Raw genomic sequence first — 21,908 nt, 5'->3', positions numbered from 1 at the left:
TCTAAACCTCTTTTTATTCATCGCAAACAATAGAAAAATAAAAATAAAATTATTCTTAAAATATCACATAAAGTGTTATTCACTGTACTCTAATTATCACTTAACTTGCTTTTTGCTATTTTCTAATTATTTAAACATGTTCTTCGTTGCCGTTTTATTACTTAACATGTTCTTTTTGTTCTTATCAAAATTTGAGATATTCTTAGCTATGTTCTAATGATCACTTAACGCGTTCTTCGTTGGGTTCTTACGATTATTTTTACACGTTCTTCTTGTGTTCTTATTATCACTTAACATGATCATCGGGGCATTCTAATTATCACTCAACATGATCTTTGTTGTGTTCTATATATCACTTAGCATTGTTTGTGTTCGAATTACCTCTTAAGATGATTTTTGTGTTTAACTATCACTTAATATTTTTTGTCCTAATTATCACTTAACATTATTTTTGTTGAGTTCTAAATATCATTTAACATGTTTTATTGCAAGCTTGTATATTGAAAACTTAATTAAACTAACATAATGATCGAATACTAAGCACCATGTCTGAGGATAAATTTAGTTGTAATTCATTCTGTGTAGTGTGACCAGTAACTTTTTGTTATTTTTACGTAATTCAAATTGGTTTTATTAAATTAGATTTTATATTAATTAATAACATGGAGTAACAAGGCTGAACTACATAATTTCTTAGTTGTATTAATTACAAATGACGAATCAACATTATAATAAATAACATGTTATAATACATATGTGCACTAAAGATGGATGTTTAAGTTTCGGAAACGAGCAAATAATCTTGATTAAATCACGCAGTTAAAAAATGAGAGCAAAATAACTGGAAGTAAAACTAAATATAAGAAAAGAAAAGCTGACAATCTAGAAAACATACTTAAAAGTAAGCTGACTGAATAAAAAACTGAAAACAATTTCGTGACTGATTATCAATGAATTGATCTTTCCTAGTGAAAAACGCTAACTCCTTTCCTAATAACACTTTTCCCCCCTTTAAACAATTGAGCAGGTTATAGTGAGAAAAATAATTTTATGTAACTGTCTCTTTTATATAATAACAGGAAAGGCAAAATATTTTAAAAGATTGATTATTATTTTTAATAATAATTCTTAATGTTGTTGAAAAATAATTATTTTACTATTTTAGGATTTTGATTAAAAAAACTGAAAAGATGTATTTCTGCACAATGTTATCAATGTGCATTGTTCCAGCTTTTTATGTTGAAAGAAGCTGATAAAAACTATCTTTACTTTAAATCAGAAAAGTTTAAATTCTCAGGTTTTGTAATTATTCAAATAAATTATTCTGTTGAAATTGCTTTATTATTGTTTGGATTTCTTTTGTTGGTATAAGCTGGATATTACGAGAACAGAAATACATTATTTTTAATAAAAGTAGCATAAATATAGCTTACTGCAATTCTACGAAGAAGAGATAATTAGGAATTATATTTTATTCGCAGTTTTCTTATGAATATGATTAAAATTATTCACATGCATTCACATTTGCCACTTAGATATTTCGAGCGTCGCTGAATATTTGCAGAATATTTTTTTCTAACAAACATATTATTTAATTTCATATAACACGCTCATGAGAAGTACGTGAAATCCCTTAATTTGTTTTAAAACTGCGGATATATTCTTTTCAAGGGAGTTTATACGAATAAATAATATTTAAAGCTTAATTTTTTAAAGATAATTGAACTTTCCAATCGTATGTTTCCAATTCTTAAACGTATGTTCAGAACCTCCAGATTATGGACAGATAATTCTTCTGTTACTTTAACTTTATTTCAGACTGCAAAATGCATTCTTTGAACTTTATTTTGAGAAATGCAATCACAGAGTAAGAATTTTATATCACAAAAGAGAAAATAACATTTATTGGCATTTTATATAATTACACTAATAAAGAGTTACAGGTATATCAACGGTGGGGCTCATTAATTCAGATATATGCATAAATGGTCCATTTCTAACCTTTGCTTTTTAAAATATTTTTTCATTTCAATATTTGCATAAAATTTTTTCATACAGTAAATCAACATTTATATGTAAGTATGGGGAAGTACTAAGCATAAATCATTGAAAAAATAATGATCAAAATAGAAGCATGAAATATTTCTACAATTTGAGTATAAGATGGGATACTTTAATGTTTAGATAACTTGACTGGCATCTTGGGAGATTTTTGCTACTTTATTGAGGGTAATGGAGCTTTCTTGGCTACCACGGGTAGCTTTTCTCCTTCCAAAAATGGATTTGGTGACTGCAAAAAAAAAAAGAACATTCGAAACTATTATAGAAGTATCCAAAGTAATGTAAACGATAATTTCAAGGCAAAAAAAAATTCTCTGGTGCAGAAATTTTATTATATATTTTTTTGAAACTTATTTGCAAATTTAAAAACTTCTCCGTTTAATGATTACATTTGATTTTGGAACAATCAAGTGAAAACGGCTAATTTTTAAACATTCAAGGTAAAAAGAATACGTGTAAATGACGTAGTGTTTGTATCTCGATCCTGATTGGTTGTTGAAACGTGGCTTTTGTTTACATTAGTACCTGTTCCTTGCATTCTATTTCGAGTAAACCAATCCTGTCAAGCATGAATTCTTTTAACTGACACATTCTACATTCTTTCTCAAAGATTTCAATTCTTTCACTACGCATTTCTTACTTAACACAAAGATAGACATGAAGGCATGTAGAATATTAACAAAATAGAAGTTGCCAAGGTACACAAAGCAAAAATATATCATGATTACCATAAAATACGTAGACAAATAATAAATCTAAGTTAAGCAAAAGGTATAGACGAGAAATAATTATATTTCATCGTCTTAGATGAGCGCTACGGCGCTGTATTTATTTATACCTTCACGTTAATTTACATTCTAACTTGTGGAGAGACACTTAATTCAAACTTAACACGCCATTTTGATTATAAATGATCAGTTGGCACAGACATCATAGATCACACGTATGGGTATCCGTGATCTTCTTCTTGAAGTGCAAGTACCCAATTATCATCAAATCTAATTATCATTTTTCTTAAATTAATGTACCGTAATAGTGATAATGACTGGATTCTCTTACAACTTATACTAAGAGCATCAGAAAATTTCTCACAAAGACAATACGTATTTTGAAGGAATGATCATTCCTTCAAAATGATCAAAGAAGAATGATCCATCAAAGATCATTCTTCTTTGTCTAACACACTTCAGTTTAGAAGCAAAGCCAGATGAATATTTTTTTTGAAATTTCCTTCTTCCTTCATAACTTATTTTGGATTTGCTTAATAATGAGATTTAATTTTATAACAACAATATGAAAACGGCTAGTTTTCAAATACAGTGCATAGTACTGTGGGAAGGTGGATCTATATTAAATCCAATAAAAAAAGTTTCTTCAAAGAAATAATATACCATAACAGATTGTTTGGATTGTCTTCGAAAAACCGATACCAATGATACTGCATATAATTCATATTACTAATCTTTATTTCAATGGAGTGAACTTCTAGAAACATGTTTTCCTTAATCTGATAACATAAAGGGAAAAAAATAATAATAAATGAAAAAATGGATTTATTTTAGTTTATTTAATTGTATCGGTATATGTTCTTCAGTTTTGTACATGATTGCGCTGTGCTGATTAATACCCGTTTTATTGACTATTTACTTTTATTTCCCTCAGTACGAAGAGCGGATGTTCTTTTAGTCTAACCATAAACCATTAATAATATCTAAAAAAACTGAAATAGTTTTTTTTAAAAATATGAGAGTAACTTTAGTTTATGACAGTTAAGTCGACTACAAAATTAAAAAATAAAGCAACTAAGGAATTAAAGCTCAAAATCTAAACTAAATTAAATCAACTAAAAATACTGTCGATAAACTTTACCTTATGAGAGAAAAATTTCTTCGCCACAACTTTGTGGTCGCTTCTTATCTATAGAAAAGGAAATAAAAATGTATACAACAGGGAAGGAAGAACATTCAATTTAAGAGGATGGAAGTTTAAGTGAATATTATAGACATTAAACTGAAAAAAAAACACCTCTGTATTTCTAAATGAACTAAACGTTAGGTATAAAGTAAGAGAATTATAGTAAATTTTTATTGAAATTCGTTTTTTTTTTAATTCTTGGGGGATTTCAAACGAATGGAAGTACGGCAGAATAAAATAACATTGAGAATGAAAAAAAAAAATTATAGCTTTTTCGTAAGCAATCATTTTTGGATGAATAGTCTTTTTTTCGTTTGTTGTTATAGAAAATTTTAAAAATTATTGATTTAATTTTGGAATAAAAAGAAGAAAAAAACAAGAGCCAAACTTTTGACTTTTCTGATAACTGAATCTGATACCATACTTTTTTGAATTGTGATTTCATCCTTAGTTAAATAATGCTAAAGCCAAATCTGTTTATTTTTTTTTTAGATGCGAAATTTTTATTCGGTAAAAATACGTTTTTCGTGTGTTTTTTTTAACTTCAATAATCGTTAATTTACTTGAAATATTTGATATTTATTGAAGACTAAGGATGTTAAAATACACATAGCTTTCATAATCATTTATTTTTTCTGTCGTGACTGATATAGTCAAAGGATAACAAAGACCTAATCACAGACACCTTTACAATAAGGTGTTTTGTTTTCTGCCTGACTCCACAGCTGCCGTTCAGGATGTCAGATGCAAGGGAATACCCATATCTAAAAATATCCTAGATTATTAAGTTCTCCTCAGTTTAAAAGAAAAGGGACGATAAATTACACTCCAGGACATTGTGATATTTATGACAAAGAACAGGCATATATGTTGACTAAGAAGCCGCTCATTAGGATAACAAAGCCATTTACAAAGGCTATCAATTTTTCTGATTCATCTAACTAGTTAGAAATTTCAACTTCTAAGTTCCACACTTTGCAAAAAGCGGAAATCGAAGAAAGGAGGGTGTTAAGTGAATAAAGAAAAGTGCATTTTATGAATGAAAATACAAACACAATGTTGTGGAATCTGTTTATAGTTTTAAGCGTAAGAATTCTGTAGAGATTGCAATAGATTTTATCCCAATAATCTATGTACAGATCTGCTTGTGAGTCATGGAAACCCGAGCCATGAGAATTGTCCCCCCCCCCTTGTAGTAACTGATTTTAAACAATTTCTGATTGTTAATTCTGGGTTTGTTACCTATGCAATTTTCATTTTTACGTAGTTTTGCCTCAGAATTGTTTATAAGCTATGGAATGGTATACCTTTAGAGTATCTCATTAAAAATAAAGTGAAATCAGACCTAAGAATCAGATACTGGACTCATTAAAATTTTTTGCGTTTGTTTGCTACAGATCTATTTATGAGCCGTGAGCACTGGATTAGAATGGAATATTTTGCGTAGTTTTGCAATTTTCGCGAACTTTAGGAATGGGATGCATTTTGAGCATCTCATTTAAAGCAAAATAAAGTATTGACTTTGCTAGTGGACTTTTTTTTTAATCTGTGTATTGCACATTGTTGCGTACTTTTCATACAGATCTGTATTGGAGCCATGGGAACGAGATACCTTTTTGAGTATTTCATATAAAACAAAAAATGGGGTATTTCATCAAACGACAGTTAGAATAGATAACCTAGATTGGTTAACTTAGTTTGAGAATCATGGATACCTCAGTCATGTTTGTCAAATACCCTTAGACTCTAAAGTTTAAAGTATCTACAATAGCGTATTATGGCCGGTGATAATGAACTGTTTGGAATTATACGGCTCATATTTGTGTATTTCTGAGCCATACTTCTTTAAAGTTATTAAAAACTTATCAGAATAATTTTATCATCTGACTAAAAGATTGGAGGCACACTTTTTTCAATCTTCCTAATAGTTGTATTAACTTAGATTAACGTAACTTGTAAACGTATTAACTTAGATGGTTAGCATATTTGGAATTACATATTTACTTTAGTAACAAGGGATGCGATGGTAGATCTACCTGCCCGTGTTGCACCCTGGTAACGCCTTTCACTCAGAGATCTACTACTTACGGCATGAAGCATCACTTTAAGTGTCTTCATCTACGCAGTATTCCATATTGACCTGATTCTTTAAAAAGGGATGCAGGTGGCCAGCCACATTATAAGAGATCTGAGATCCAATATACTCTTGCCAACCATGATGTTGGCATTTTCAGAATCATGGAAGCAATTCTCATTCACGATACCCTAGATTTCTTCAACTTTCCAGGATACAACTTCTCCCGAAATCTAAACAAGTTGCGTTAGTTGAGTTCTTATCGGCTTAAAGGAGATAATAGAAGTTTGGAACTCCAGCCATTTAGATCATATCAACCAATTTTTCTGCCCCACAGTCATATCTTCATTATAACGGGGCTGGAACCACCCCTAATCTACTCTGTGCCTCGAGTGAACTATTCAATCTGAATGATATTGACAAGTCACAAACAAATTATTCCCTCAATGGAAATGACCTATCTCAATCGAGTTATTCAGGGATCGTAAAGGATTTCTTTGAATTCTAGGAAAGCTAAGTGGTGTAAATTCACATCAATGTCAAAAGAATGGATGCAATTGCTTACATAGTATATTGCTCAAAGCGTTATACTATTTGAGAATAAAGCTCGTACAGCTGAATGTATTGTATATTGCCCAAAGAACAGAACTGGCACTTTATCATGAAATTGCCCAGGATTTCTAACAATACCCCGAGCCTGTAAACCAGGGATGGGCCAACTTCGGCCCGCGGGCCAACTGTGGCCCACCGGAAGGTTTTATCCGGCCCTCGGATGGAATTTGAACTTGCCGATCAGTGGCAAATATAAACAATGTACATCCATTTTCTTGTCGACTTTGCTGAGAGCTATTTATCCTCTTTCTTTTTTAACAAAGTACTAATGACCTTTTTACTTTCTCTATTTTTTGTTCCACAAAACATAAATTGATGGAAATAGTAAGCACTGGCAGCTTCAATTGGTAAAATGTTGAAAGCAGAAGTTCTTTATAGAATAGCCGTAGATTGACTCCAAATAGCGTTTGTCTTTCTCGAGGAGCAGACTTATGGAATCTAATATAGGTGAATTGTACTTCACATGTGGCAGACTGCGCAGTTCAAGCTCCAACGAGCAGACAATCTAACGATCATCTGAAGCAGTTGTTTCTAAATATGCCAAAGTTTGAGTTTTACAAATCATTACCAAAAGCTAGTTTCCAAAATCTAATATTCTATGCCCGGAAAATCCATGCTAGCTATGTTTGCTTAATCCTATATACGTGAACAAGAGTTTTCAATTATGAACCATAGAAAAAATCTTTTCAGAAGTAGACTAACAGACAAGCATTTAGCCTCTTGCCTTAAAATAGGTGCATCTCACTGCGACCCTCAATATAGGGAACTTTTAGAAATGAAATCGCAGTTTCATTCATCTCACTAAATATTTAAATTAAAACTTGTACATCGCTTTTTTTTCATTTAAATTTTTACTTGGCCCACCAAACATTTTTTTTCTCGATTTTTGGCCCTCAACCAAAAAAGTTTGCCCATCCCTACTGTAAACCATGTCAAGATAACTACCAAGCTGGACTTTGTGCAACCATTTCTTAAAAGCCAATTTCGTCCAAATAGCTAAAAGGTCCTTGTACTTGAGACCATCCATGCACTATACTCTGAATTTGGATGTTTATACTGACGATTTGACTAAACTCTCACTAAATGTCAGTGCAGAAATTTACTCTTCCATCTTTTCCTTTTATGTGCTTGTCGAAAGACCAAAAAACTACCTTCGGTGAAGTTATGGCTATCTATGTGGCACTGGAGCAACTTGTCCCCAGACAATACGGTGCTTTTTTCTGTCTGACTTTAAAGCTACCATTCAGGATGTCGGATGCAAGGAAATACTCATCTCTCAGAATATAATAGATTGTCAAATTCTCATGGAGAGATTGAGGGAAAAGGAACGATAAATAACACTCCGACGGATTCCAGGACATTCTGATATTTATGGCAAAGAACAGGAAGGATACTTATAATTCTTTTCATTTTATAAAATTTTATATTAAAAATCTAATGAAACAAAATTGGAAAGCATTGCTCATTTCTAGTATTTCGTTAAGAGATTGGAGGAACAGCTTGGACATTTATGACTTCCTGGCGGACCAACTTCCCCATATTGGTATTTAGAGTCTAAATAGAATTCACTCTGTGGAAAAGATGAAGCCAAGGAAAAGGAACGACTTGATGGGATGCTTAGCTCTTCGTGAAGACTCTAATATAAATATATCTTGGATGGGGTATTGACCTTTTTCTTTCCCTTTATTTCTTTTTATAATTCATGGTCTTTCTTATTTTGTAAGAGTTAGTTACTTTATTATGCTATTGGAAATAAAAACTAACTTTAGAAACATCAGATTAGTTTAGTGGTTTTACTTACATCCATATTTTGCATCAGTTTATCCAGAGTTGCATCTGCTAGTCCCTCATTCTCAAATGATCGGGCTAAGACGTCAATTTCATTTTCTCTGGAGGCTCCCTGGCAGTCAAACATATGTTCCGAGTCACATAGACAGTTTTGAGCTGCCTGGTATTGCCGGGAAAATCGAGCTGTATTCTCAAATTCCTCCAGACATCCATCTTCAGCTGCAATAATAATAATATTATCAAAGTTAAATTTTGAACCCAAAATTTAATGCGTATTTTACTTTATTTCTGATATTAAACTCGCACAGCAAGGACATTTTTTAAAAATTTTAAAACCCTAGTAACCTGCTAACATAAAAGGTTTCAAAAAGTGCACCAAATGTTTTATGTTCTTTCTAAACATTGAAATGTCCACTTTTCTGCAATTAATATTCAAGTTGAAAGCGCAACTTTATGACGGTAGAAATAGTTATAACATTAAAAAGTTCTGAAATACTGAAAACCTGTTTCGTAAATTATTGCGTTAAAGCGTCCTATTTTTCAAAATGTAAGTTACCTTATTTATCCAAAATAATTTACATGCTCCATATTTTTTCATCCAAACACTCGTATATAAACATGTAATATTTTTTTTCTGACTTTGCTGGTGTAAAAACTTTTATTAATGTTTGTACTGGCTCTACCGAGAAAGAGAGAATTTTGCGTGTATTAGTAGATATTTATTATTGCATTTAATAATAGAATAAATTTTGAATTTTGAATAATAGAATAAATTTTGAATTTTGAATAATAGAATAAATTTTGAATTGAAAATATAAAATTTTCTGCATTGTTTTAAATTATCTCATTTTTCATGGCAAAATACAAAATTTTGAGCGAAATCGGTTGAATAGTTTCTGAGAAATCAAGTTATAAATATATGACTTTTTTAAAATTCAGAATACTGAATCCATCGTAAGAAAGGAATGTTTATTCAGAGAAAGTACGTTTGTGTGATCCATTAAGATTGAGTCCTAGAATGTGAAGATCCGATCATTAGATCAAAAGCTATTCAGAGTTTTTCGTTTTTTTTTTTGGTGCACTGTACTTATGACATGCGCTTATCTTTTACAATACTATAGATAGAAATTACCTAGACTAATGAGATATTGTTTTCGACGTAGCGTCTTACACTGAGTCGAATTAAACCAAATGCGAGACTCCGTTAGATTGTTTATAAGTTATAAAGGTTTTACTCTTAAAAAGTACCTTTTATATGAGCACCTGTTGCACTTGTGCCCATTGTTAAGTTTCTAAACAGAGCAAACAGGTGAAACGCTGTTTCCCATGAAATTTTGTAACTTAATAAAAAAGGTACTGTATTTAACAGTTAGCCAGAGTTTTGAATTTTTTTTTTTATGTTCGGGGTTTGACAATTTTTGAACTTTTTTTACAGTACTATGTTTGATTAAACTGCCTGCATTTGTAAAACCGCGTTATTGTTTCGATTATTTTTGAAACTCACCTTTAAATCCCAGGGGGCAGGGATTGGCTGGGTTGCAAAATGCCGGTAAAGAATCTGTTTTTATAAATTGGTGATTTGATATGCTTCCATCTGGCTTTAGTAGTTTATAGCCTTCACCATTTCCTCCTGTGAACAAAATTATCCATAAAATAATGTTTGCAGGTGTTCAAGGATTGCCTTAATGAAAACTGGGCAATTGTAATGGCATCGAAAATAGAATAATGCCAGCAGCGCCACTATTTAGGGTTATAAACTATGGTAAGAGGAGTGCAGAACTGATTGCATAAAACTGGATAACCAAGTCGGATGAGAGTAATTAAAGTAAATGTGATTTCCTGCTAAGATAGAAGTCTCCAGAACAAAACAATAAGCAGGTGTATAATTTTTAGTGAAGAATGTATAGAATGGCAGAAAGTTAATGTATTACCGACATATATCGTCTGCTGTTTACGTCAAACACTATTAATACTGCCTAGGTGAAACTGCTGCGTATTAATGATGTAAAAGTTTTAAAGATCGGATCTGTCAAGACCCAGGACAATCAAACATCGTGATTGATGGAATTATTAGTGGTAATCAAAGAGTTAAGCTTCGAGATATCAGTGCAGAAAAACACTGATACAGTCACATTTAGCTTCTAAAAATCGCACAGCTTCGCGTTTTTCTTTCCCAGACGCATCCATTTTGACACGACTTTACACTCCCTTCAAATACTCTCATGTTAACTGGTTAAACAGTTACTCGTAATCTAAAGTGCAGTCGTCTCACAAATCTTTATTGCTATTTTTACTATTTAAAGTTATCATTTTTGTCCACCTTTATTTGGGAAAACTTAATATTATCTAAAGAAATCAGTTATTGCAAATAAGCTTGAGTGACAGTTAAGCTATTGTAATCTATCTGTATTTTTAAATAAGTTGGAAAATCATTTCAATTATCCAAAACAACTTTTAGTAATTATGGAGGTTCAGAACACATTTTTGAGACTGCAGAAATGCGGGATATCATTTGAATTATTTTTTTTCTGTTTTAAAATCTAAAAAAAAAAAACATGCATATAGAAAGTTTCACGATTCAAAAGTTCATAATTATGCAAAAAACTTATACACCAGTCAAAAAACTTTTAATTTTTGATATAATTATAAATATTGTGCTTTAGTATTTCAAATCTTCAAAAAAAAAAAATCTATTATAACCAAAATCTATTATAAAAAAAAATCTATTCATCAACAAAATCTTCAAAATCTTATTATTTTTCTTTTCTAAGTTTATGCTTTGAAATCATTTATTTTTCAAATCATGATATATAATTAAAGTAAAGTATCTAAACTATATGTACTAAAATTTTGTTAACTTAGAAGAAATAAAAAAAAAAAACAGTTAAAAATATTTTACATTAGTTAGCATTGCTTGAAGTTCAATGCTTAAGAAAAGGCAACAAGTCATATTTTGCATTTTATTTTGAATAAAAAAAAAGTCACTCCATTTCTTAAAAAACGAATTAATAACATTACATTTTAAAGTTTCAAATATTTCAAAATTTTAATTAAAAAGAATTTCTTTAAAATTAGTTTTGTGTGATAATCCTCAAAAGATCTCAAATGTTTTTACTTCATTAAATTTTAACTTCAGTAAACATAATTTGGAAAGGAAGTTACTCATATAACTTTTAATTGACAATTTTAATGACAAGGATTTTGTTTTTGTGGGAATTTCGATTGCGTTTTTGTTTCTCTCTAGCTTAAACATTAATTTGCGAACCCTAACGTAGGTAAACACACTGAGTAACTACTTATTTGAAACGAATTACCTTGCATTGATTTCTGCCCTGACAATGAACTGTGTTCCAGATATTCCTCATCTCTAATATTCATATCTCTTTCTAAAATATCATCTCTTCTTGCTTCAAAACTTGGATAATCTTTGACATCTGTTTGTGCGTTGGCAGAAGGTAAACCATTCAAATATTCATCAAAACTTGCATCTTCCGCCCCATTTCTGTTCACAAATTCTCTCAACAAAGAATCTGTAAAAAGTGAGTCCAAAGAACTGTAAGCATTACACTCAAAGGCAGTAATCACAAACAATGTCGTCCATAAGATCCTAGATACAGATGTTAAAGAATCCATTCTAAAAGAAAAAGAGCTTCAGATTAGTTTTACGAAGGCAATCTCATAACGTAGTTTTAAACTAATACTTAAAATTTAAAATTTAAGTTTTTTTTTATTTTTATTTTTAATTTTTTTATTTTTTTTTATTTCAAATGAGCTGCACAGTCGGTCTTGTCGATGAGCAGACTTAGTGCGTTTTCCAGAGGTGGTATCCACTCTTTCGGGACCATCACAATGGGTGAGATACCGTTGGTCATGTTAATCCATTAACTCCCACTGTCCTCAATTGAGGACAGTCAATAAAACATTATGTAAAATTTTTATTTCTATTTTAAAACGGATTTTTCTTTTCTGGGAAGATAGTTGGCAGTACTATCAACACATCCGCAATATATTTTTTATAAATATGCTGCTATATTTGGTTTGTTATTAGGATCGCCAATTTGTGATTTTTCTAGCCTCACACTAGTCTTTTCTTTTTATGCAGTCATATCAAATAAAATAAAAGCAAATTATTTTATTTATTACAGTTTTTCTCTTAAGAGTATATTTAAACATGTAAAGCTAAATAAATTATGTTTTTGAAAATTTATTTTCTTTTTATATAACAATATATTTTACTGTCCTCAATTGAGGACACTGGGCGTTACAGGAAAATTTTAAGGAATTTTCCAGAATTTATTTTCTATCATTTAATTATGCATACGTGTTTGTATTTTGATGGAATAAGTCAATTGTAGAGTTAGCAGACACTTTTCAAATATTATTTCATTTATTTTAGGAAATTATTTTGCCTTGCACGTGTTTTTCAAATCTTCATATTCTTTTTCAAAAATTCAATGCAATACTATATCCCGAAAATTTCTTATAATAGAATAGGATTTTTTACAGTAGCTCAGGAATATTTGTTCTCAAGTGTTAATGTTGGTAATAAGACTAAGGCAAAAACATGATTTTGAACAAAATTTTTGAAATTGAGTTTATTATGAATTTAAATTTCCTGTAATTTAAGCATTGTAAAAAAACTTTACTTTTGTTTTTACTCTATTTATTCACAAAGTTATAGCAGTTTTTGAGCAAGTTTATAACACTGGATAGACTACTGATTTTAAGTCTTTAAAAACGCGTTTATATTAAAATGAGATTTTTTTCACATTTTACAACACCTTAAATACGATATTTCAAATTGTTTTTAAAATAAGTGTCCACAATTTTTTATGAGTGTTCATGATTATACCACACGTGTTTTGAACTACAGACTAAGAGAAGAAAGAAGAATTTAATTTTTTACGCGTATTGTTTCGCCATGACAAGTGAAGAAAATATTTAAATGTTTTTTTTTTTAACTATATTGATCCGATTTCTAACTCAGAATTATATACACTTGTTTCTAAGATAATAGTTCAAAACATAGTTGATACCCTTCTAAATAATATCCTCAAGGGATTTTTTGTTTTGGGGGATGGTATTTTTTTAAACATTTTTTAGCGTATATGGGAAGGAAATTGACTTATTTTTTACCTAAAAATGGTAATCTAAAAAACAAAAATAAAATAAAAATAATTTTTGTCTCTAGTTTTAACACAGTATAAGCAAATAAACTAGTTTTTAAAAATTTTTATTAATATTTTAAAAGAAAGTTGTCGAAACTAGTGGTATACATTAATGGGAATAAAAAAATAACCCATTTACCAAAAAGCAAAATTAATGGAGTAAAGGTACTAATTCGCTTAGAAGAATCGCAAGGAATCGTCTTACTATTACTGATGCCAGTGGTGCTGAATTAATGTTGGAAATATACATTAATTGAAATAAAAAAAATTAACCTATGTACTAAAAAGTGAAATTAATGGAGAAAAGGTTAATGGGAAATTCGCTAAAGAGAACCGTAGAAAATTGTCATATTATTATTGATATCAGTGCTTAATTAACATTGGTAACCTGTATTAATTGAAATAAAAAATAAGTTATGTGCTAAAAACAAAGTTACTGGAGAAAAGATTAATGGGAAATTCGTTTAGGGGAAACGTAAAAAATTAACATATGCAGATGAAGCTTAATTAATTTTGGTTTACTACTTATATTAGGGTAATTGGTGCAGTTTTGATAAGAGTTGTACGAAGGGTTTTCAGAAAGTATTTTTTTCAGTGGTAGCAAAAATATTATATTAATATTTTAAGGAATTTAAAATTTAAAAAAAATGTTCACTACTTCTTAATGTTACAGTTATTAGGCTTGATTTATTGACATGTCAATTTTTGGATAAATCAATCAATTTGGATAAATCAATCAATCAAATGATAAATAAATTTTTGGGTAAGATTTAATTGGGTACTTGCATGCGACATTACGAGTCACGAGTAAGGTGTCGAACTTCATTTGCCGCTAAATCGTGGCATAAATAAATGTCACTATTCAGTAGCCAATCAAGTTTGACACTAAAGTGTGACGTCACTGGTAGGTACCTAATTTTCACCAATTGCTTTCTTCCGTGATTCCTAAACGAAGAAAGATTACTCAATGCTGAGAGCAGCCAAAAGAGGTAACTTGCAAAAGTATAGCAAAGATTCAAAAAACAAGAATCCATTTCATCAAAAAATACTGTTTCTGATTTTTATTTAATTAAAATTGTTCAATATTCAGATTACTTAAAGAATAAATATTCACATCTAATAATATTTTATTTGTTTGCAAAAGCTTTACAACTACATCATTTAAGACCAATCTTAACGATTTAATTGCAGCAGCGAGCTCTCTTACTCACACTACATTGCAAAACTCATTACCCTGTTAGGAAACATTGTGCAAGTGAACTTTTAGTTTCATTACCATTTCATTATTAAATTATAGTATATCAACGAAACAACAATTAAAATGATATTTTATCATGCTGCTTCAGTAAATTTTTTTGTAAAAAAATAATATTTAAATTTATTTATATTATTTTGTTGCATTAGGTGTAGATTCTCCTACCTTTATCTAATAAGAGGCAATAAACATTTGATAGAAAGTAATATATAATAGTAGATTAATAGTAAAAGTAAAATATTGTTCTTCATTGTAATTATTTTTTACAGTAATTGATTATTTTTAGAAGTTCATATTTCTTTTATTCCGTATATCAAGTACATCAAAAATTATTTTTTAAAAATTTTTTTTTTTGAAATTTAGAATTGAGCATTAAAAATGCATTTACGGATACACTTTAAAATGTAATTCAGCATTTCATGATTTTGTTTACTTGGTCAATTGGTAATAAACGTGATGTAAATAAAAAGATATTCATGCAAAATATTTTTAACATGTTATATTTCATTCTTTTATATATTTATTTAATTCTAATATGTTCTCAAGTTCAAAAATAAGTATATCTGCAATTAATTTAGTATAGTTTTTAGAAAGTTCGATTTCGAACTTATTTTTAATAAAAGGATTTATCGATGATACACTTCAATATGTATTCTGGTAAAAACCGACTTTGTTTGCTTGATCAATATATCAAAAATATATGGTGAACTGAAAATAAAATAGAAAAATAAAGAATATTCTTTCTTAGTAATTAAAATTTTAACAGCTCAAAATAAATCTCCCTTTAAACATAATTTTGTTATATTCTCAAGTATTTTATTTTTTAAAACATCTGAAACTGCATTGTTAAAATAGCATTTTTAGAAACAAAATAGTTATCAATAAACTGAAATGAGCTTACAGATTCTTGCAAAAATCTATCGCATGTATTATTTTGTTTACTAGGTCAATAGGTCGTTATGTAATCGTAATCAACAACAAACAGTATAATCCCTAATATTATTTTTTATCAATTTTAAAAGTTTAAAAAATTAATGTTTTTGCTTTCTCTAATCAAAATTTTTGTAACCTATTGATATCATTTTCATATAATCTTTACATGCACTAACGCACATACACTAACGTACATACCTATGTGTTTGTAAAGCACATCTGTTTGTAAAGCTATTACTAACGTCTTCCTATTATTCTTAGGTTAAAATATAATAATAATAAGATTAAAAAAAAGTAATATAAAAGAAATTGAAGTCAATTCCCACTTAGGTTAATAAAGAAATTTTTTATTTTAGTTACTTTTTATTAAATAATTAAACTTTTTTCTTCCATATAAAACTTAAATTAATTAATACACTTATTTAATGAATTAATAATTGAAAAAACTGTATTAAGATCAAGTGTCACCCACCACAAGTTTAAAAAAATGTATCTACTTTTGCAACACATTTGAATTTGTAACACATCTGAAATAAAATCTACTTTTATTTCAAATGTGTTGCAAATACATTTATTTTATTTTGATATATATTTTATTTATATCGTACATTAAACAAATACAGGCAATCCTTAGCTTATAAAGTTTACAAATATCTACAACAAAATGGGTAGCAAAGTGAAACAATAAATAAAATGCTTAGATTAAAATCCTTCGAATTTTCTATTTATTTTGGATACATAAAAGGTATTTTGCTTAAAATTTTCGATATGGACGAAAAGACACGATAAATTTAAAATTTTTTTCCGGGTAACAAATCTAAATGCTGCATGTCAAGTTAAATAGTACCAAAGTACATGAAGGACAGTATTGTTTTAGCATCTTTTAAATTTTACTTACCTTACACTAATGATCTCTTCAAGCTCTTTGATAACTTAGGGCCAAATATGGCGATTCGCCTGTGCTCTACGCATGCGCCGATCGATAAGTGTCGCTGTTGGTGATTTTATATTAGATCCCACAGCTCTTATTTCATTATGCGGGCTTCTCTCTTCTTTGTTTTTAACACAATATTAAATATTCAACAAAAGTTATACTCACTTAAACAAATATTAAAGAAAATATTGCGTAGTTATTTAATTATCAATAGAAATTAACACTAATAAGGTTGCTTTCTTTCAATTACAATATGTAAGGAAACCTATGCATTCCGATTTTCCTTACTTAATTAGTTTTCAAAGTTTACATTAATAGTGATGTTAAAATAGTACAAATACTTCCGTTTGATACCATCGGTACTTGGAAATATGACTTATTTTTGATAAAATTATATGGAATCGATAATTTTTTTCAATGTTTTACAATTTTTTAAAAAGGTAATAATATAATAGCATAAATATATTCCAATAAGTTGTAATTCCTCCTCTACGTTTATGGTTTATATTTAAAACAATTTGTGAAGCATGTCAAATACGCAGTCCACGTGACAAATTAGGTGCCTAAAAATTACTATTTGGGTCTAATAAGCTTAAAGTGACATTTATAGTTTTATTATATATTGAAGCTATTTAGAATTAACGTTTTTATTTTGAGTTTCCTCCATTACTAAGTTAAATATAGTTTTTATGTCAATTTTTCTTATGGTTTCTTATGGCTTTTCTTATGGTAAATTTTTCTTGTGGCTCTTACGGTTTTCTTATGGTTAGTTTCTTATGGTACCGAATTCAATTCAAATTATAGAATTGGGTACTTGCAATTCGCGAGAAGAAGAATATCGCTGAAATCACGTTTTTGTGCCTTATCACGTACTTGTGAATAGCGTGTTAACTTACCGTCACGTATTTGAGAATAGCGTTAAAAAGACAACCAAATTATGAGCTTAACTGAAAACGATCAAATCATTATTTTTTTATCGTAACTAAACACAAATTCAAAATTTATTAGGGTATATTCGTCTATTATCAATTATTTATTTTGAATCAATTTTTTTTCTTCCTAAAAAAGTTAGAAATGTCCCGGGGGTTCGATTCCAGGATAAGGCATGGCTATTCTCTTCTTCGCTTTTCTGCACTATCTGTCCTTCTTATTGAGGAAGCAACTTTGTCCCACCTAATAAGTTGCCCCTTAGAGAGTGGTCTACAAATCTGCTCTTCTGATACCCGAATGACGAAAGTCAATAAACGAGTAGACATTGAAAAAATTTTTTTTCTTAAAAATATATTTATATGAACTGAAGAATCACTAAATAAATAGCATGACAGAAATGAACTCTGTAAATGGTGTAAACGATTTATCGAAATAACTTTAGATAAAAAAAAAGTCGATTCGAATTTTCCCATAATTTCTTTAACTTTGAGTTAATGCAAAGTCGATTCTAATTTTCCCGTTATTTTATTGACTTTGAGTAAATACAAAGAAGGATTCGAATTTTCCCGCTATTTTATTACCTTTGAGTTAATACAAAGTAGATTCGAATTTTCCCGTTATTTTATTAACTTTGAGTTAATACAAAGCAGATTCGAATTTTCCCGTTATTCTATTAACTTTGAGTTAATACATGTTTTGGTTTGAAAAGAAAAATTATAAAGAAAAATAAGAAATAATTGTTATTTTTTCTAGTTTTGAAACAAATGCAGAAATATTTACTTTGCGTCGAAATTATCATAAAGAAATCGAATATTGCAGTTTATCAAATATGTTTCTGAGAAAAATCATTATAAAGTCTAAAATAAAATTCTCACTTAGTTTTTTAAAGGTTATTTTTGATGTTTTCACAAAAAACGAACCAAAAAAGAGCAAAATGAATTGTTGTGTTAAAATATTTCCCTAAACACTAGAATTTTGATAAAAATGGAGAATGTAGTTTAGCAAAGAATCTAAAGGATTCAAATGAAGAACATGATCCGATTTAATCAAAATGAAAGAATTTTTTTTTCTTTCTCTTAAATTCCTTCAAGGAAAACGAACTCAAAAGGTGTAATATTTATTTTATTTTAAAATAAAGCCTAAAAATTATCATTTAAAAAGAATACGAAATATTTTTTTATGAATATTTCTTTCAAGAAAAAAGTAACGACCTTACGCTAATTGCAAACAGAGATTATTTAGAGCTATTATTATTTTAAAAATAGAATGATTTTAATGAGATTTTCTTGAAATAAAAATATCTACAAAATATTTAAAACATGTAAAATGATGAGATCTTAGTTGTTTTATATTGCAAACTATTAGTTTTCATTTAAATGGAATAGAATATTTCTGTATAGGTATCATACCTCCTTTTTACTAAACGATCAAGCATGTAACACCCATGTCTCTTATAAAATGTAAGGTCCCATGATACACTATGTAATTTAGGTTATGGCGCATGCTACGTCATTCTCTCTATTAAAAATGAATTCGAGTTTTTACGAGAATTATAACTCTTCGTGATGAATACTTTTAACTAATTCCTGGTGGTCACGAAGTTGCGTATCATTTTGTTGCAATATGATCAACGATATCTACCGTATAATAAGTTCATTAAAAAGTCAGATAGAATTTGTTAGTATGATTAAAAGTAATTTCTGTAATATTGGTGAGTACATAGTTTTTCAGAGGCGTAAATAGATAAATTCTAATGTATATATTTGCAGGCATGATTTAAACATGAAACTTAAATGATGCACAGATGTTATATAGATGATAAACAGATACCAATAAACTAGGTGAAAGTAGTCTTACACTATTATTATTTCGAAGTTTTGAAGTGATACGATGCAGCTTTGCTCGGGTAGATTATTTGAACGAAGTAAGTACACATTATAAGATAATTTTTTTTCAAAAAAAAAAAAAAGGTTGTTTATTTCAAGACGAATGAATAAAATATTTTCTTTATTGCTGATGTGATACTGCTTAGCATATAGGCGTTTTAGAATAAATATATGATTTAGCTATAGGTGTTTAGAATAAACACGGTATGTCTCCTCCATGAAATTTAAATTTAAATAAACAGCAAAAAAAAAGACTAATTAGTTTTGAAAATAAAAGTAATTTTTCAGTTTTTATTTGTATTTTTTTCTTTTAAGAATGTTGTTCTAAAAATATCGCAGTTTTCAATGAAAGAAGGGACCACTTATCCAGAACTAAATATAAAATGATGCTATTTTTTGAATACAGCCAAATATGTATTTTACTGCTCATGATTTAGTATTCACAATCTGTAGATTCTATTCGGATTTCGGTCCGACACAGAAATTTATAGAAAAGTTCAGATAAGCAAATAAAGATGGAAAAATTTATGCTAAAAACAAATTAATAAATCTTAAACGTAATGGTGATTTTATTTTTATATTGCTGTGACATATACTGTACATCTATGTGGGCCTTATGTATCAGGAATAGAATTCGGAAACTGGGACCGGAATTGGAATTCTTATGATTTGGTGAAAAAACATTAATGGATCACTGAGTGTTTATAAGGCAAATGGAAAAAAGTTAAAATTTAGCTTTTGTCATCACCATAAAATTCCAAAGTTTTTCTTTTTTGCTCATATACTGTTCTTTAGTAATATGACGAATATAAACTGTTCTTAAGTTAATATTCATTCATTTGTTCAAAAGTGCCTCAGGCTTGTTCAAACCATGTTCACTTTTAAGTGAAGCTTTTATTTCAAGCTTTATAATTTTCATTTCATTTAGAAAATTATCAGAAAATAAATTGTAGTTTATTAGTTAAAAAAATGCATGGGTGTGTTTGAAAAAAAAATTATGAAGTGTAAATTAAACAATGAACTGTTGAATTTATTTTATGCAAATTCTAAATGTGAAACAGTTGGATTTTTCGAAAAATTGATCAAAAAGAACTGAGCTTTGCAAGCAAGATAAGCAAACATGAAAAAGAAAAGCTTTTAAAAACTAAGTTTTTTAAAGCTTTGCATATTTTTTATTTAGAAAATGCTCAGTTTTATTTTTAAGAGTTAAAAAAATGTATAAGTGTTTTCAATATAGTGTTTAATTTACAATACATGAATTTTAAGTATGGAAAAAAAAACTCGTTCAATTTCGCATTTCTCTCAAATTACTTATACAAAGTCAAGTTTTTTAAATTTATATTGAGATTTAGTTGCGTATTTAAGATATTCAATCGATAACAATTTCTTTATTTTCGTAGGGACACCATAATGGAAAACATTAAATTCGAATATTCTTACTACGCTTTAGTTTGCGATCATTCAAAAGATGAAAAAGAAGACGATACAAACTTTCGAACAAAAGATATCTTTCGAGAAAGATTCCTGGATGCCTTGAATAAAGAAGGCCTATCTACAACAAAGGTAAAAGCAGAGAAAATAATTTTCATCATGGTATCTTGTTCATTAGAAAGACTTTATCAAGAAGCTCAAGCGTTGAGAATAGAAATGCCGCTCAAGGGGGTGAGAAAAATCAACTCTACAATACATTTTATTACCTTTTCTTACTTAATAGTCTTCTAAATTGCTGTCTTAATTGTTGTCTTCTTATATTGCTCTCATTCGTTTTGACCCGAAGAACTCTGAGATCTTGCTGTTGCTCTCAGTTTGCTTTGATTGAAGTCAGCTTTCATTTCTTTTTGCAAGAGCGCAAGGTTCAATCACAATAAAATTTAGCGTATTAATTTATGTATGCTTTAATTCTTCATCTTTANATATATGTGTGTGTGTGTGTGTGTGTGTGTATATATATATAAATATGCTAATTTATTCTGACTGAACTCTATGTATGTTTATTTTTTTGCGGGAAATAGTTTTGAGCGATGCTTAAAATTTTGCACAGTTTGAAATCTATTCAGTATATTTTTTTCTACTGGTCTTATTTTATTTTGATTGAACGATGCGTTTATTTCTTCAGCAAGCAATATTTTTAAATTACATTTAAAACATAGCAAAACTTAAAACCTATACGTTATATTTTCTGCTACTGCTCTCATTTCCGTTTGATTGAATTTTGATTTCTTTGCAAGAAGCATTCTAACATTTTGCTCAAATTGAGATTTATACGTTATATTTTCTACTACTGGTCTAATTTTTTATTGAACTATGCGTTCCTTTATTGTGCAAGAAATAATTTTAAATTATATTTGATTCT

The 21,908-nt window shown here is 28.9% G+C and overlaps 2 protein-coding genes across 3 annotated transcripts in view; one reads left to right on the top strand and one right to left on the bottom strand.

Annotated features, from left to right (window-relative positions):
* Positions 1-1,874: 1,874 nt before the first annotated feature.
* Positions 1,875-16,830, bottom strand: LOC107445507 (neuroendocrine protein 7B2). Of its 2 annotated transcripts, XM_043045772.2 has the most exons (6): positions 16,704-16,830; positions 11,764-12,083; positions 9,954-10,079; positions 8,463-8,668; positions 3,931-3,978; positions 1,875-2,290 (listed from the first exon to the last, which is right to left on the bottom strand). In XM_043045772.2, exons 2-6 carry the CDS (start codon positions 12,080-12,082, stop codon positions 2,216-2,218), a joined length of 774 nt encoding a protein of 257 aa, XP_042901706.1. In that variant the 5' UTR covers position 12,083; positions 16,704-16,830; the 3' UTR covers positions 1,875-2,215. The 2 variants fall into 2 exon arrangements, with proteins under 2 accessions (XP_042901706.1, XP_042901707.1); XM_043045773.2 differs by lacking the exon at positions 3,931-3,978.
* Positions 16,831-19,257: 2,427 nt separating this feature from the next.
* LOC107445508 (anoctamin-7) overlaps positions 19,258-21,908 on the top strand; it is a 30,053-nt gene continuing 27,402 nt past the window's right edge. Inside the window, exons 1-2 of the mRNA XM_043045780.2 lie at positions 19,258-19,593; positions 20,956-21,217. Coding sequence (XP_042901714.1) covers positions 20,966-21,217 — 252 coding nt within the window. The 5' untranslated portion in view covers positions 19,258-19,593; positions 20,956-20,965. The remainder of the gene's footprint in view (positions 19,594-20,955; positions 21,218-21,908) is intronic.

The sequence above is a fragment of the Parasteatoda tepidariorum genome, chromosome 7, assembly GCF_043381705.1.
Source record: "Parasteatoda tepidariorum isolate YZ-2023 chromosome 7, CAS_Ptep_4.0, whole genome shotgun sequence".
Lineage (NCBI taxonomy): Eukaryota > Metazoa > Arthropoda > Arachnida > Araneae > Theridiidae > Parasteatoda > Parasteatoda tepidariorum.
The sequence above is the reverse complement of the archived record's forward strand: the minus strand, read 5'-3'. Positions and strand labels throughout refer to the sequence as shown.

Excerpts from the sequence above, each read along its gene's own strand:
- LOC107445507 (XM_043045772.2), bottom strand. The coding sequence starts at position 12,082 with ATGGATTCTTTAACATCTGTATCTAGGATCTTATGGACGACATTGTTT. Across the intron at positions 10,080-11,763 it reads AGGGCAGAAATCAATGCAAG|GAGGAAATGGTGAAGGCTAT; the intron begins GTAATTCGTTTC and ends TTTTGTTCACAG. Across the intron at positions 8,669-9,953 it reads CTGCCCCCTGGGATTTAAAG|CTGAAGATGGATGTCTGGAG; the intron begins GTGAGTTTCAAA and ends TTATTATTGCAG.